This window comes from Antedon mediterranea, chromosome 8 (assembly GCF_964355755.1).
Source record: "Antedon mediterranea chromosome 8, ecAntMedi1.1, whole genome shotgun sequence".
NCBI classification, from domain to species: domain Eukaryota; kingdom Metazoa; phylum Echinodermata; class Crinoidea; order Comatulida; family Antedonidae; genus Antedon; species Antedon mediterranea.
Window position 1 is genome coordinate 25,484,344 of NC_092677.1, and position 15,901 is coordinate 25,500,244.

At 32.8% G+C, this 15,901-nt stretch overlaps 2 protein-coding genes across 2 annotated transcripts; one reads left to right on the plus strand and one right to left on the minus strand.

Moving 5' to 3' along the window:
- The first annotated feature begins 44 nt into the window (after nt 1–44).
- LOC140057279 (beta-galactosidase-1-like protein 2) lies at nt 45–11,194 on the plus strand. The gene is made up of 18 exons (XM_072102863.1): nt 45–564; nt 887–955; nt 2,086–2,181; nt 2,847–2,955; nt 3,754–3,846; nt 4,251–4,332; nt 5,282–5,346; nt 5,762–5,849; nt 6,120–6,260; nt 6,464–6,553; nt 8,046–8,149; nt 8,482–8,634; nt 9,014–9,097; nt 9,420–9,513; nt 9,735–9,822; nt 9,928–10,045; nt 10,443–10,559; nt 10,997–11,194. Exons 1-18 carry the CDS (start codon nt 236–238, stop codon nt 11,093–11,095), a joined length of 2,019 nt encoding a protein of 672 aa, XP_071958964.1. The 5' UTR covers nt 45–235; the 3' UTR covers nt 11,096–11,194.
- Nucleotides 11,195–12,441: 1,247 nt separating this feature from the next.
- LOC140057536 (M-phase phosphoprotein 6-like) lies at nt 12,442–15,849 on the minus strand. The gene is made up of 5 exons (XM_072103239.1): nt 15,750–15,849; nt 15,146–15,261; nt 14,529–14,619; nt 13,993–14,099; nt 12,442–13,387 (listed from the first exon to the last, which is right to left on the minus strand). Exons 1-5 carry the CDS (start codon nt 15,819–15,821, stop codon nt 13,258–13,260), a joined length of 516 nt encoding a protein of 171 aa, XP_071959340.1. The 5' UTR covers nt 15,822–15,849; the 3' UTR covers nt 12,442–13,257.
- Between the last annotated feature and the right edge of the window lie 52 nt (nt 15,850–15,901).

The window sequence follows — 15,901 nt, forward strand, 5'->3', positions numbered from 1 at the left end:
ATCAATATTTTAGAAAAAAAGTAGAGGGCCATCGATCTTCGATGACGACCTTTGACTTATGTAACACGCTTGAGTGAGCAAACACACAACATGCGATTTATCGATCAAACACCTGGCGAAGGCGGTGATGAGATGTATGTAGCTAGGCCTTTTCATCCAAAGAAAAGAAACAATACCCTTGTTTTCGTCTATTGTATTTTATAAAGTACCTTTGGTATTGTGTGTGCATCAGACCATGATAAAGTCATCTTTCAAAATGTCGAGGGTGTCACTTAGACCTGTCCACGTATTGCGATGGCTCTGTGTAACTCTTGCAATTGTAGGCCTCTTATTTTGGCTTTGGGAGAGAAGAGAGTATCACATTGAAGAAGCACAGCGCGTGGCTGGACCAGTTGCACGAAACATCAATCCACCGTCCTTACAAAATACAGGAAGACAGTTCACCATTAATGGTAAAAATGTCTTGCTTCTTGGAGGTAGCCTGCACTATTTTAGGGTTGTGCCTGAATACTGGAGGGACAGAATGATGAAGATGAAGGCATGCGGCCTCAACACAATTACAACGTAAGAATATGTAATTAATATTCAATCGAATATTCTTAATAATAATATTTTTTTAATCTTTACAGTACTTTTTTATTGATGAGTATGATTTACACAATTTCGCAAAGAAATAATATATAATAAAAATAAAATATAAAACTGCATAATTTATTAATTGCACAGACAGTGAGTTATGTATCAAATTTATTTTATAATTATATAATTTATTTAATTATTTACAGTAAGAAGTACATATTATTACTATTTTATTTAAATGAACTTATCTCTGTCGATTATGTATATTGAAACTGGGAGCTTTTTATTTTCACATTAAATTCCATAGTTACGTTCCATGGAATATGCATGAGGAAGTACGAGGCGAATTTGATTTTAAAGGAATTCTGGATATTGTGTAAGTCTCTTACTGTTTATGCTAATAGGGAGGTTTCGCCACCTGACGAATACGAAAACGGATACGTCACACATTTGTGAAACTTTTGAGCTGATCCCCATTTCATATTCGTAAAGCGTATTCGTGTTGACGAATATCATCAGTCATATTCGTAACTACAAAACGAGTATAGTTTTTGATCTATTTTGCACATGTTTGCATTTGAATCAGGAATGATTCACGATTATGATATAATTATAGATTTATTGAAAGTAATTTACTAAAGTAATTTACTAAAATGCCAGGTCAATTTTGATAAATAGCAATTTTTAGCTTTGATTATGCTAGGCCTAGGCAGCCAAGCACCATGTACATGCACTTTGCTCAAGTTTACCGCAGTCATATTTTGGACGGCGCCTTCAATATTTTGTTGCCATGAGAAACAAATTTATACTCTATTATGAAAAAAAAATACGTGTGCGTGACGTATCTGTTTTCGTTATCGTATTCGTAAGAGGAAGTACGAGGCGAATTTGATTTTAAAGGAATTCTGGATATTGTGTAAGTCTCTTACTGCTTATGCTAATATGAACATAAATACAAATTTATATCTTTTGTAATAATATTTGTATTAATAATGTTTTATTTTAAACCTGCTAAAAGACATAAAAAAGCAACACAAAAGCATTTGTTAACAGATGTTGCGATTTCCCAAAGTTATTGTAACATGTTGTTAAAATGAAATTGTTATTCAAATAAAAAATTTTATAAAATTAAAGGTAGTAAACGGCTGCATAATGGCTGCATGTAAATAAATAAATTTACACAGACAAGCGGAAACGGTAATACAGAATATAGGATCTATGTTATTCCTTATGACCATGTACAACAACGATGTGGAGCGGTTCCGCTCAGGATAGATACAGATTCTATGTTACCGCTTGTCTGTGTCAATTGGCCTTAACAAGGTATCTAGTAAAATGAAATTATTAAATGAAAAAAGACTTATTGAAAAAAAAAATTTTTTTTAATAAATAATGAAAAACAAGAAACATTTAAAATTTTTTTTGTTTATAGTCAATTAGGATGATCTGTCTTATTTTGATTACTGTATACTTAGTATTTTCATTAGTCCTATAATTTTTTTCCAGGGCTTTTCTACGTCTTGCAATGGAGTTAGATTTCTATGTCATTCTTAGACCTGGTCCATATATCTGTGCCGAGTGGGAATTTGGTGGCTTACCTAGGTACGTAAATGTTCTTTTTTTATAGTAACACTTTGACTGCCAGAGGTTTTTCCAGTTAGAAACTGCCACCGCCAGCGTTTTTAGCCCAATTTGATGTTTTTATTAAAGCTGATTGAAACTATGTATGCGATCTGATTTATATGTAATTTAGACTAAAATAATAATAAAGATTTTAGCTTTACAATGGTACCAAGAACGATTTTCAAATCGCAATATGTAAATCGTAATAGTAAAATAAAAGTAACCCACTTTTTTAGTTTTTCGTAGTTTCGCGCAAGAAAGTCGAGATACGAAGATCTTCGTGTTTGGCAGTCAAAGTGTTAATGTAGTAATTTTCACTTAATTTTATTTCACTTATTTAATTTAATTTTTTACGTATTAAATTATTTTTTGAAATTTAAAAGAAACAGTTGTGAATGTATTTGACATTGAACAGCAAATTTTAATTAATTGAATAAAAATGATTAACAATTGTATCTGTCTAGACTATCAAACTAGTTTGACAAAAAAAGAGTAATGTGCCCAAATACGGTAATGATATGCTTATTTATGGTATTGATGTGACATCATGTCCATATATAGGCACATCACATAAAGTTTGATAGTGTGGACAGAGCTTTAAAGCAAAAATAGATAATTAATAGGTTATACATCTTTCTTTACAGCTGGCTTTTGCATGACCCAGATATGAAAATAAGGTCAACATATCCACTGTTTTTAGATGCTGTTGAAAATTACTTTGATAGGCTCCTCCCACTTGTGCGACCTTACCAGGTAAATAGTTACATCTGAAAACAGCAAAATTATCTTCGAAAAATGCTTTTATCTGGTTTTTGTAAGATCATTTTAATCCAGACCTTTTAATTTGAATTGCCCTGTGTGGGATGATTAAAGAATATTGAATTGAATTGAATTTTATATTAACTATCTTCACGTCATTACGATTATAACATAATTAATGTTTCTTTTTTATTAAAGATGTATTGTCCCTTTGACTAATTCCAAAAAAATAAAAAATAAAAGATTTCGAAAAAAGGTGGGTCATTTTGAAGTATCATAATAGTTATTAACTATCACCAAAAATTTTTCAAAAAAAAAAAAATTTAACTGAAATACAGACGTTTTTTTGTTAAAAAAATAACTTTGACTTCCAGTCAAAGTTTTCAATCAAAACATATCCCATAATGAAACGCACTTGTTTGGCTACTCTGTATACATAATCATAAAACTTTCTCATGATCTGTGTGAAAATACCTTCTTAACCGTGACGAGTTGTAAACAATCCTAATTTAGCATATGCATAATGCGTACTCATGGTTTGAAATCTTTGTTTACTTTCGCTCGTGACGATTTTCCAGATGAAATGTAATTAAACTAATTTACCTGTTAATTACGTAAACTTGTTGTTTTTGGCTCGAATTTTCGACTTAAAGTGAATAACTTTAATATTACTTTGATATGGCCACTTTAAATTTAGAATATTTTGACTTTCATTTTTTTGTGTTTCAAGGGACAATACATCTTTAAAGTATATGATTAGTGATAAAAAAACATTCTGCTTCTTTTGTTTAGTATCATCTTGGTGGGCCTATTATTGCCGTCCAAGTTGAGAATGAATACGGCCATTTTGGATCTGATGTTAGTTACATGACAGCAATTAAGGATGTAAGAAACATTATACATTTATTTGATGTAAAGCTCTGTCTGCACTATCAAAAAGTGTGATGTGCCCAAATATGGTAGTGATATGCCCAAATATGCTAGTGATATGCTCAAATATGCTAGTGATATGCTCAAATATGCTAGTGATATGACATCATCATGTCCATATATGAGCACATCACATTTTTTTCTAACATACAGTTGGATCGTGTAGACAAAGCTTTTAGGAAACATTGAACATTGTAGGCATATTTTATTACAGTACTTTAGTCATTGATACTTTAAAATTAAAAACTATTTCCTCATAATTTCAATTTATTTTATTTCTAAATACCATTGTTTGTTTATTCAGAAAAAAATTGCATCCATTTTAATTTTATCTATTTTTATTTATTTCATTTTTCCAGACATTAATCAAAAGAGGGATCAAGGAGCTGCTGGTGACATCTGATGCCACTGAACTCCTCAAGCAAGGGTCTGTACCAGGAGGTTAGTAGTCGATGAAAAATGACCTGTTATGTTTCTTACAGTATCTGAATGCTAGAATAACACAGTAGAATCCTCCCATCTTAAACAGTGTCTACACTATCAAACTTTATGTGACAAGAATATGTGATATGCCCATATATGGACGATGATATCACTACTATATTTGGGTATATCACTACCATATTTGGGCACATCACACTTTTGTTGTCAAACTAGTTTGATAGTGTGGACAGAGCTTTAGAAAAAATAACCATTAATGTTTCTCTTAACTAAATCTCTGTCTATACTATCACATATTATGTGATGTGACAAAAAAATGTGATGTGCCCATATGACTGGTGATATTCGTCAACACGAATACGCTTTACGAATATGAAATGGGGATCAGCTCAAAAGTTTCACAAAGTTAGCAATGTTATCACCACCAGATGGACTTTGAAATGGATGACTGTTAGGGAGCAGAACAGATGTGACCATACTTCATTTGAGAAGTCACTTTATGGGTCAATTTTTTAAACGAAGTAGTATAATTATTAATTTGAATATTTAGTATGTTTTGTTTGCAACATGATTTTAATTGGTACTGATTCTCTGTATGCAATATAGAATGTGCCCATCGAAAATTCTTGTATATTTAAGATATTTTAAGTTATATAACTTGCTATAAAAGCTGTATATTTTTAAGATCAACAATTTGACCAAAACAAAAGTCAAGTGAAACTTGTGTATCAAACTGTTATTGTTAAGCTCTGTCTACACTATCAAACTTTATGTGATGTGCCCATAATGGACATGATGATGTCATATCACTACCATCTTTGGGCACATCACACTTTTTTTAGTCAAACTAGACTTTCTGTTGTCAGTTTTTTGTCAAACTAGTTTGATAGTGTGGACAGAGCTGTATGTCAGTAGATAAAGTATTCTTCTGTTTCTTCTTTTTTTTCAGCTTTAATGACCGGTAATTTCCAAAAAGATGCAGAAAAACATTTTACAAATATCAAGAAAATACAGGTTAGTTCTGAGAGAGTTTACAAGATAATGAGGTTTGGAAGCATGTATTTGGACTAAATATGTTATTTTTTAATCAGAATAATGTTTAGAAATGTATAGCACCCCCCTGAAAAAGAATTTGTTGTTGAATATGCCATTTTAATAATAGTTATTCACTTTAAACTACAATTAGATCGGAAAAAAAAAATAATTTACCTGAAAAAAAATGTAATTTAAAGCAAACCATATTAAGCCAATGGGTTTTTGGTTGAATTTTATTTTGTCATTTTATAAGCAGAAACATTTTTTCAGGTTTTTTTTTGTACGGGAGCTGTTAAAACTATAAAATGGCATATTCAAAGTCTGATTTTATTAATCTACATATCTCATGTTTTTGGGGGACAATACATCTTTAATAATATTATTCATTTTTCAGGGTGATGATAAGCCATTAATGGTAATGGAATTCTGGCCTGGATGGTTTGACCATTGGACAGAACAACACCACACATATCCCTCACAAGGTAGTACGGTTTTCTTGAATTTAATTAAAGGTTTAACAAGGTTAATATGTTAAAAAAAATTAAATTCAGATTTCTTTATGGTGTAGTTGCTACCACATTTATGGAAAAAATGTCAAAATCAGCACTGTGGTCATGTTCAAGAAATAGGAAGTCTTTGCCATTCCAACTCCCCCCCCCCCCATCCTTTTACTAACCATACTATGTTTTTTTTTGCATCCTGGATAATTAATTTATTTTCATTTTGACATTTAGAGGTTTTTAATTTTACAGGACTTATTCCAGCTGTAAGTGAAGTGTTAAAGGCTGGGGCCTCTATCAACTTCTACATGTTTCATGGCGGGACAAACTTTGGGTTTTGGAATGGTGCCAATATCCATCATCAGGTCTATCAACCAGATGTAACAAGCTATGGTGTGTAAACATTTTTTAATTTATTTGAGCGCCTTGCTTGTTTAGTCGTTTAAATGACTCTGTTATCATCATCATTGAAAAAAAAGGTGATCCATCCTAGCATTATATAGATATAATGAACATATATGGTCACGTCCATACCATATTTGGGCAAATACTTAACATATAAAAATCAAAACTTATTTGTTTATTTTTGATTTCAGATTATGATGCTCCACTATCGGAATCTGGTGATGCAACCGAAAAATTCTTTAAGATTAAACAACTTTTGAAAGAAGAAACTAAAGGAGTTGGTATGTAGTTATAAAGTGTATTTTTTACCTCAGTTTCTGCAGTAATGTTATGATGTTCAGTAACTATAATGATGTTAATAAAGAAACTATTATAACAAATACAGTCAACTCTCCCAATACCGGACACCCTTGGGCGGGCATATATTTTCCGGTTTTTCGAAAGTCCGGTTTCCTGAAAACATATTTTTAAAGTCATCACGTTGTCACCGAATGCTGCCCGGTACGGTCTCCTAGCGTAGGGAAGGCCTAGGCTAGGCTATGATTGTGTCAATCTAGTTTTAATTAAATAAATACTGATAGGCCTAGGCCTACTTTATTAATATTAAGCTACAGTAATTCAATTTACCTTTTTTAAAAGTTACATTATTTACTGTACCAATAAAACATGTTACAATAGTAAATTATTGTTTCTCAATGTGTTTTTAACGGCAAAAAGGCCTACGTACGTACGTACGGTGAACATAATTTCGGTCTGTTTATTGTTTTTCGTGAGCTAGCTAGCAGCAGCAGCATGGGTGAAGGGCTTTGATTGATGCGCATGTGCAGAGGTGTCATAATCAAATAAAAACGCCCACACCTAGACCACATGTTTTTTAAGCTCCTTTATTTTGACGTAATTTGATAGCAATGATGAAAATTGATTAGGTAAACGAGCCAAGCAATAATGACACAATAATTAATTGGTAACATTTCAAAGTTTATTAACACTAGTTAAGTCAAGTTCATTCCGTTTACGCTTTGCCATAATGATTTCCAAATTTATAATGATGCACATTTTTAGTCCCGTTTTTAGTGAAACATTTAAAGTCCTATTGCAATTGTGAATTTAACAATAATTTAAACAAAACAAAGACACAGGAATGTAAATTTAACTTTATTAAAAAACAATTCATATGCTAAAAAACAGGGAGTTGTTAACAACTCCCTGCTAAAAACAATAGAGACATAGCGCTTCGATGTGAAAAAGCCCACCGCAGTTCGATACGCAACAAAGCAATTGCCGCCTCGTGGGTTAACAATGAACTGACCTGTCTATCACAGTGTAGTGCTCCATGGCAACATTATTTGATCGTACCGCGAAACGTCGCGCACTTCATGCATGGTGAGGGTATGGTTAAAAGCTTTTGTACATTGTGAATGTAGTGAATCCGAGTCAGCGACGACGATGTTACGTTGTTTTCGTAAATATTTGGAGTTTTTTAACCGTCAGTCCGGTTTTCAGACGCTAATTTTCGTGTTTTGTACTTCATAATTTGTCCGGATTCCGGAATTGGGTATTCCGGTGTTCATAATAAATTACAGTACATTTAGAATAGGGACAAATTGGGCCCTCCAAAAAAGTCCGGTTTTTCGTGAATTCCGGTTTTGGGAGAGTCCGGTATTGGGAGAGTTGACTGTACAATAATATAGTATATTGTTTTATTTGTAGTTTTGTTTTCAACAAATTTCATTTGAATTTTATATTGTAGTTAATTGTATATTATATTCTTAGTTCCAGGAAATTTGCCCAATGTTCCAGTTTCTGATAAAATTGCGTATGGTGACGTAAGCATGACGCATTATATCTCATTAGAGGACACACTGCCTCTTGTTGGTGTAAGTATAAATTCAATACCTCATTGTTTGACATATAATCTGACGTTATACTGTAGCGTAAGGCAGAGGCCCTTGGTTTAGTAACCTTAAGTGGACCTCCAATGAGGCCTGCCGTTTTTTAGCATCTTTTCGGCATATTTTAATGCTTGTTTTACCCTTTGGGCAGTGCTCACGGGCCCACATAAGCTCTAGGGTCCCTGGGTTTAGCCAGTGAACGCTCGTAGCCGTTACACCTCTGACGTTATATTTCAGTATCTTATCTTCAATCGAAAAGACATTTTCTTTCTGTTGAATATGTTTAAACATTGTCTATATTTAAAAAAATAATACAGGCACCTTTTCAATCTGACAAAGTTATGTCAATGGAGATGCTACCCATTAACAATAATGGAGGCCAAGGCTATGGGTACATACTGTACAGGACAAAAATTGCATCGTCAGCGAGCAAACTCGATTTTGTCCAAAAACCACATGATAGAGCTCAGGTAGGTTTTAGCTAATTTATCTGTTGTAGTAATGTGTAGGTATAATCCCACTTAAGGTCAATTCCACCACCTACTGTATGTCTGATTTCACAAGTATATCCCCAGGTATAGTCCCAGTATGAACTTTTGATCTTGATGTACAGTAGGCCTTGGTATAGCCTGTTCTGAAGAGTTTTACAAGAAATGCTTACCAATCATTGTTTTCGGAACCAGGGTTTCCCTGATTGTAGTCCCATCTCAAAAGTTGGCCCAATTTCGTGTTCCAGTGGGGTGGGATTATACCGAAGGATATTCGGTAATAACTGAAAAATAATATATTGTATTGGTTTTTTTTGTTGTCATTTTTGTATTTTTAAGTTTATTGCTTGTTTTTTATTAGGTATTTTTAGGTGGACACCCAGCTGGTGTTGTCGCACGAACAGGGACTAACTCTGTACCATTTCTCAACTTAGAAGTAAAAAAGGTATTCTTTGCTTATTACAGCCTGGTACTGGTTCAAGTAACCGTCTCTATAGAGACATCTGGTAGCCATTGACATCAAGTTGGCATTGGATTTTGTTTTGTTTTTTGAGAGTAACATACCTATACTAAGCTTAAATGGGTTGGGCCATGACTTATTTAATTGTTACATTGTATATTATTTGGGCCAAAGGTCATATATAATATATGTTACTTGGATTTTCCAAGGAACATATACTGTAGCAGGAAATAGTATATTGCCATGCCCTTTGGAATACATTAAGTTTTTCTCATTGGTTTTGGTTTGGTTTTTTATCTGTGATCAGGAATTAAAAGTTGAGAATGAGATAACACTCGATATTCTTGTTGAAAACCAAGGAAGGTCCAATTTTGGGACAACTATGACTGGCGAAAGAAAAGGTAAAGATTTGAATAAATTAACAAGACAATTAATTTAATTGGTAGTTAAACTTGATTAATAAACTGTAAGGCCTTGTCTACACTAACTTTTGTGAAAAAATGTAATGTGCCCATATATGGACATGATGATGTCATATCACTACCATATTTGGACCAGGAATATCGCACTCTAGTTTGATAGTGTAGACAGAGCTTAAGTCCTGTATATGTTTTTTCAACAGGTTTATTAAAAGATGTTGAAATTAATGGAAAAGTACAAGCTGGCTGGGACATCTATCCTTTGGAATTTAAAAAACCATTCATGGAAGGGTAAGGTAGTCCTGCCATTTCCAAAGTCATGTGTTTGTGAATCTTATGTAATTCTTTTTCTGCTGTTATAAAAATGTTTGTAAAATTATTCATAATTTTTTGCAGGGTAATGGCTTCCGACAAATGGAAAACTTTTACTCCCGATATCAAAGTACCGGCTCTTTATAAAGGAACGTTTGATATTGCACACAGAACACCCAAGGATACATTCTTAAGCATGAAGGTATAGTACTCTGTTAAAGGATCTTTCACACCTGTTCCGGCATGGTTCCAGTCCGTCGAATCGAACATCAATGTTTTCTTTTCACGGCACTCTATGCGGCAATTGATAAACGTGTAGCCGTGTGAAAACAAACATTGATGTTTGATTTGCCGGCGCAATTCTTTTGTTAATATTCTTAGCAATGTTGTCATATAAAACAAAATAAAAACAAACAAACAAACAAAAAAACAAAATAATTGTTACACTCAAAGCACCACACTTAACATTTTGACCAACCTACAAAAATATTTTTAAAATTCAGTTTAATTTTTTTCTATCTCATGGGGTAGTTACTACCACACTAGACAAGTTTACTTGAACCAAAATAAAATTTAAAATGTATATTTTGTTTTAACAGGGTTGGGAAAAAGGCATTGTATTTATAAATGGCTTTAACATTGGAAGGTACTGGAAAGTGGGACCACAAACAACATACTATGTTCCAGGCCCATTGTTAAAGGCAGGAAGAAATGAGGTAGGTTTTGGTGTTCTGTTATACAATCTTTGTACTGTTTGAAGTGTTTCACAGATCCAAATATGTTGACCACTTAGAAGTCTTAGAATCATTTTGGCACATGTGGCATGCCATACCTATACTTGAGTTGGTCTTTCCCTTGTCTGATTACAGACAAAAATCAAAATGTACTCATAAAGGGTAATAAAGTTAAAGACAATATCTACAGACCTGGGGGCAAGTATAACCACTAAAGGTCTTTCTACACTATCAAACTTCATGTGACAAAAAATGTGATGTGCCCATACAGTATATGGACATGATGATGTCATATTACTACAATATGTGGGCATATCACTACCATATTTGAGCACATCACACTTTTGTCAAACCAGTTTGATAGTGTAGCTTTAGATATATTCCAAACGATGAACTTTGTAATTCATTTATGATTTCAGATTGTTATTTTTGAACAACATCAAAGTGCAGAAAGGGTCAGCTTTGTTGATAAACCTGATCTTGGTCCAACTGTACGTAGAGATACGTGGAATGAGTGAGCCTAAAGGTTGACCAACAAGGCAGGATGTTTAAATGAGGAAATTGAAAACGTTACATTATCAGGTGCCTTTTTTGATTGGTTAATGTGATGATGGTGAGTGTGGGGGGTTTTGGGGCTGAAATGGGGGGGGGGGGGAGTTAAATTAGTGTAGGTAGCAATCAGTAACAGTACTTTTAACACCGGTAGGTGTAGGATTTTGGGTGCATTGGATTCCAGGGAGCAACTGATAAGATGTGGTTAGCATATTTTTATTTAATTAATAAATAAAATGATACAAATTTAAATCTATTTAGTTAAAAAAACTGATTTATCAAGCATTGAATGATAGAATATTTTAAGCTAGAATTGTTTTTCTCGTTTTTGGCTAGAAATACACAAGTTTAGACTAGAACATACGGGTTTAATTTGTGGCCGTATGTAATGTATATTAGGGAGTTTTCGCAATCTTATGAATACGAAAACGGATACGTCACGCACACGTATTTGTTTTTCGTAAGCCAGTAAAAATCTGTTTCGCATGGCAATGAAATATTGAGGGCGCCGTCCAAAATATGACTGCAGTAAATTTGAGCGAAGTGCAGGTACGTGTTGCTTGGTGCTTGGCTGCCTAGGCCTAGTGTAACATCAAAGCGAGTGAGGACTTTAAAAACTGCTATTTATCAAAATTCACCTGGCATTTTAGTAAATTACTTTCAATAAATCTATAATTATATTATAATCATGAATCATTCCTGATTCATATGCAAAATGTGCAAAATAGATTAAAAACTATACTCGTTTTGTAGTTACGAATATGACTGGTGATATTCGTCAACACGAATACGCTTTACGAATATGAAATGGGGATCAGCTCAAAAGTTTCACATGTTATCACCACCAGATGGACTTTGAAATGGATGACTGTTAGGGAGCAGAACAGATGTGACCATACTTCATTTGAGAAGTCACTTTATGGGTCAATTTTTTAAACGAAGTAGTATAATTATTAATTTGAATATTTATTATGTTTTGTTTGCAACATGATTTTAATTGGTACTGATTCTCTGTATGCAATATAGATAAAATGTGCCCATCGAAAATTCTTGTATATTTAAGATATTTTAAGTTATATAACTGCTATAAAAGCTGTATATTTTTAAGATCAACAATTTGACCAAAACAAAAGTCAAGTGAAACTTGTGTATCAAACTTTTATTGTTAAGCTCTGTCTACACTATCAAACTTTATGTGATGTGCCCATAATGGACATGATGATGTCATATCACTACCATATTTGGGCACATCACACTTTTTTTGTCAAACTAGTTTGATAGTGTAGAGTTTTACCATAATTTCTTTATGCTGCTATGTTTTTTCTGTACTTAAAATTTCTTAATAAAATTATTCTAAAGTTTTGTCTACTGTAAACTATCAAACTAGTTGTGCCCAAATATGGTAGTGATATGACATCATCATGTCCATATATGGGCACATCACATATTCTTTTGATAGTGTACACCATACACTCTCTATAGGCAAAAGTGGAAATTAAAATAAAAGATTTTTAATTAAAAAATATTCTTAAAATGAGTATCGGTAGGCATGTAGTACATACAAAATTGTTTCTAAAAATATTAACTTAACTATATTTAAATTCATTCAATAAATATAATTGAGAAATAAGTTTATGCCAATTATGGTATAAATACAGAATTAAATTAAATACAAACATAGTATTAAATAAATTTATTTGAAGCACTAGCATATATATAATATTTGTTAAATTCTGTTTAGTAAAAAAATGACACTATTTAAATTATTTTCTCTTGGTTCTGAAAATAATAGCCCACACTATACATCATAGAATATATATTTCGTGAACATAACTTATTTATAAGGAAACAAAAAGCTAGCCGAATGTATGGTACTTTATAGTTATCCTGATATAATGGGCAAGTACAAAACCTCCTCAACTTAAGCGGTCTACACTATCAAAATACTGTACTACGTATTTTGAAGAAAAAAAGAGTGATGTGCCTAAATATGGTAGTGGTAGTGATACGACATGTCCATATATGGGCACATCACATTTGTTTGTTAGTGTAGACATAGCTTTACATATAATTCAGGGTCAATTATATTCCATAATAACTTCTACTCCACTATGATAATTGAATGCATTCAGTAATTAGGTTTTAAGAAACCTTTTTTCTTTTTCCTCTTCACATGTTCCTCACTTGACGATTTGTCTGTGCTCATATCTCGTTTTTTAGCAAATTTCTTTCCTATTGTGTTTACTAGAGTTGAATATCTGAATTTAAAAATAGTAACCATATTAAGTTAAGTAGCATTAACATTTCTTGAAGATTTGATTAAAAACCTTTATCTGTAACATTAATTCAATTCAAAATAAATTTATTTCTCAAACAAATTATTAAAACAGGGAAATCTTCTATAACAATAACCAATTGTTTTCATTATTATTCAAATATAGCTTATTATATAACACCTACATAAATTCTTGTCATTTGATTGGATGATTGTGGGTCACATGACGTGCACTAGTACGCACTATTGAACGGTCTCATAAACATTCATTATTTGTATAATATAATTAGTCGCACGAACGCGACTCTACAGTACACTAATCAAACACTAACTCAAATTTGAGCACGCGACTACAGCCATCTATATGGCCTTGTATACATGGATTTTGGTAGCTAGCGGTGGATATCCAGTGGAATTCTTTAAAATAAGCTTTAAGCTGCGTGACGGATGACTTAAACAATGTGTGTATTTCAGCCAGCACACTTACATCCATGACTATACTCATACTATCTAATATTTATATAAATTTATATTTAATTTTTTATCTTTTCAACGTTTTTAGGGAAGTATATGAATAAATATACATACTGTTTTGCCATTTCTTCATCTGTTATCATCGTTTCTCCAGGATCAATTATCGCTTCTTCTTCTTCTTCCTCCTCTTCATTCCTTGTTTCATTATTTTTCATAATTTTCTATAAGAGAATAATAAGTAACATGAAGTAGATTCTAAGAGGTAATTTGACAAATCACAATGTGATGTGCCCATATATGGACATGATGATGTCATATCACTACTATATTTGGGCATATCACTACTATATTTGGGCACATCACACTTTTTTTGTCAAACTAATTTGATAGTGTAGACAGAGCTTAAGACATTAGGCTTTGTTCCCACCTGCTTGGACATAACGCAATCAAGCGCAGTGCAAGTAATTTGACCAATCACGACGCGATGGATCATCTGAACTGTCGAGTGTTTATGTTTATGAGCACAATACAAGTTTAATGGAAGTACATCTAAGATAAATTGTTTTTTAACCAGCAAATCTTCAAAAGTGGTTTTAATACCTGGCTTTGATCACCGTGGTAACCTTGGAGTAAACATACTTGATACGTACCTCTATAATTGGATCCATTCCTTTAAATGACATCCTTCCGTACATTAAGTCTTCACACTTGACATAACTTGCTTCAATTTCATATTTACACCTTTATAAAATAAATTATTTATATATCATCTTTGGGCTTGACAAATATGTCTGGTTTTCCAGAAAGTCTGGTATTTGGAATTTTTTTTTAATCGTGAAAATGAATTTGGGACTGTTTAGACTTCAAGAAAGGTATGGTATTGGGAGAGTTGACTGTATAACGTTATACAATACATGTGGGACATTACTATTAAGAGAAATTTTCCAGTTTCAGGTCCCACAAGTATTGAGACAAAATAGACCACGCAAATTTAGCTGGAACTTGTTCACATGCCCGCTTGATACTACATTTACTTGATTTACTTGATGTTGAGACTTATAAAGCTGAAGCTTGTGTGTCCCTCGACGTGTTTCTATATATAATCTTGTCTACTATAGGGGGCAAACTTGCAGAAAGAAGTAGACAAGTGTTTTTCCAGCCTTGACTTGAACTGGTTGATTGAGTCAGATTCATTGTCATTGAACAAATATTTTCTCCATGGGGACTTACATGATAGAACTATAATATATTATAGTTCCATGCTTACGTTTTGTGTTGTAATTCTGGCAGGTCCAACACCCAGTGCTCATCATCTATTTTATGTTGTCTGTCCTGTTCTTTAGATTCTTCTACTATGTCTCGGTCTAATTTTCTTTGCATAAACTGTATTTAAAATAATTAAAGAGAAATCAAGTAAATTAGAAACAATATATTGTACATTGTTGAAGTACTAATACTCGACTATATAGTAGTAAATAGTAGTGCTACAGACTACAGTCAGTAGCTAAGTAGTAGCCTTAGTTAGTTAGGCTAGGCCCTAAAATAATTTAAATTAAAAAAAACATTACAAAAACGAAACAAAAAGACAAATTTCAAGTTCCATTAATACATTACTTAGAAAAATTAACATAATAAATACTACAATATATCTAATTCATAATTCATTTTAAAAGTCTAGCCCCAGTAGGCCCATCTGACAGGCAGCACATGGGTTATTGAAAGCCATATTTGCAGGCGAGTGAACATGTGTTCCCAGCCGATGGGCGTAACTGGACGGCCTAGCGTCAAATAACTTCACGTATTTTAACATGTACTTTAAATAAATTATGAATTAGTTAGAATATCGCCTAATTATATGTTAGGATCAACACCTTCATTTGTTTAACATTTTTCGACAACGATATTTGTGATTTGTTCTGTCCATTTTTCTTCTGCGCTGCCATTTTGTTCGGTTTTTTAATAATTGAGAGCGCCCTCTATTTCGGACATGTGTGCCGCCGAGGAACTGGTTTTCCCGGCCTGG

Bases quoted from the DNA above. Each gene is read 5' to 3' on its own strand.
- LOC140057279 (XM_072102863.1), top strand. From the start codon at position 236: ATGATAAAGTCATCTTTCAAAATGTCGAGGGTGTCACTTAGACCTGTC. The intron at 8,150-8,481 runs GTAAGTATAAAT...AAAATAATACAG, and splicing joins ACACACTGCCTCTTGTTGGT to GCACCTTTTCAATCTGACAA. The intron at 10,560-10,996 runs GTAGGTTTTGGT...TTATGATTTCAG, and splicing joins TAAAGGCAGGAAGAAATGAG to ATTGTTATTTTTGAACAACA.
- LOC140057536 (XM_072103239.1), bottom strand. From the start codon at position 15,821: ATGGCAGCGCAGAAGAAAAATGGACAGAACAAATCACAAATATCGTTG. The intron at 14,100-14,528 runs GTACGTATCAAG...ATTCTCTTATAG, and splicing joins GAATGGATCCAATTATAGAG to AAAATTATGAAAAATAATGA. The intron at 13,388-13,992 runs GTATGTATATTT...TTTTAAATTCAG, and splicing joins GATGAAGAAATGGCAAAACA to ATATTCAACTCTAGTAAACA.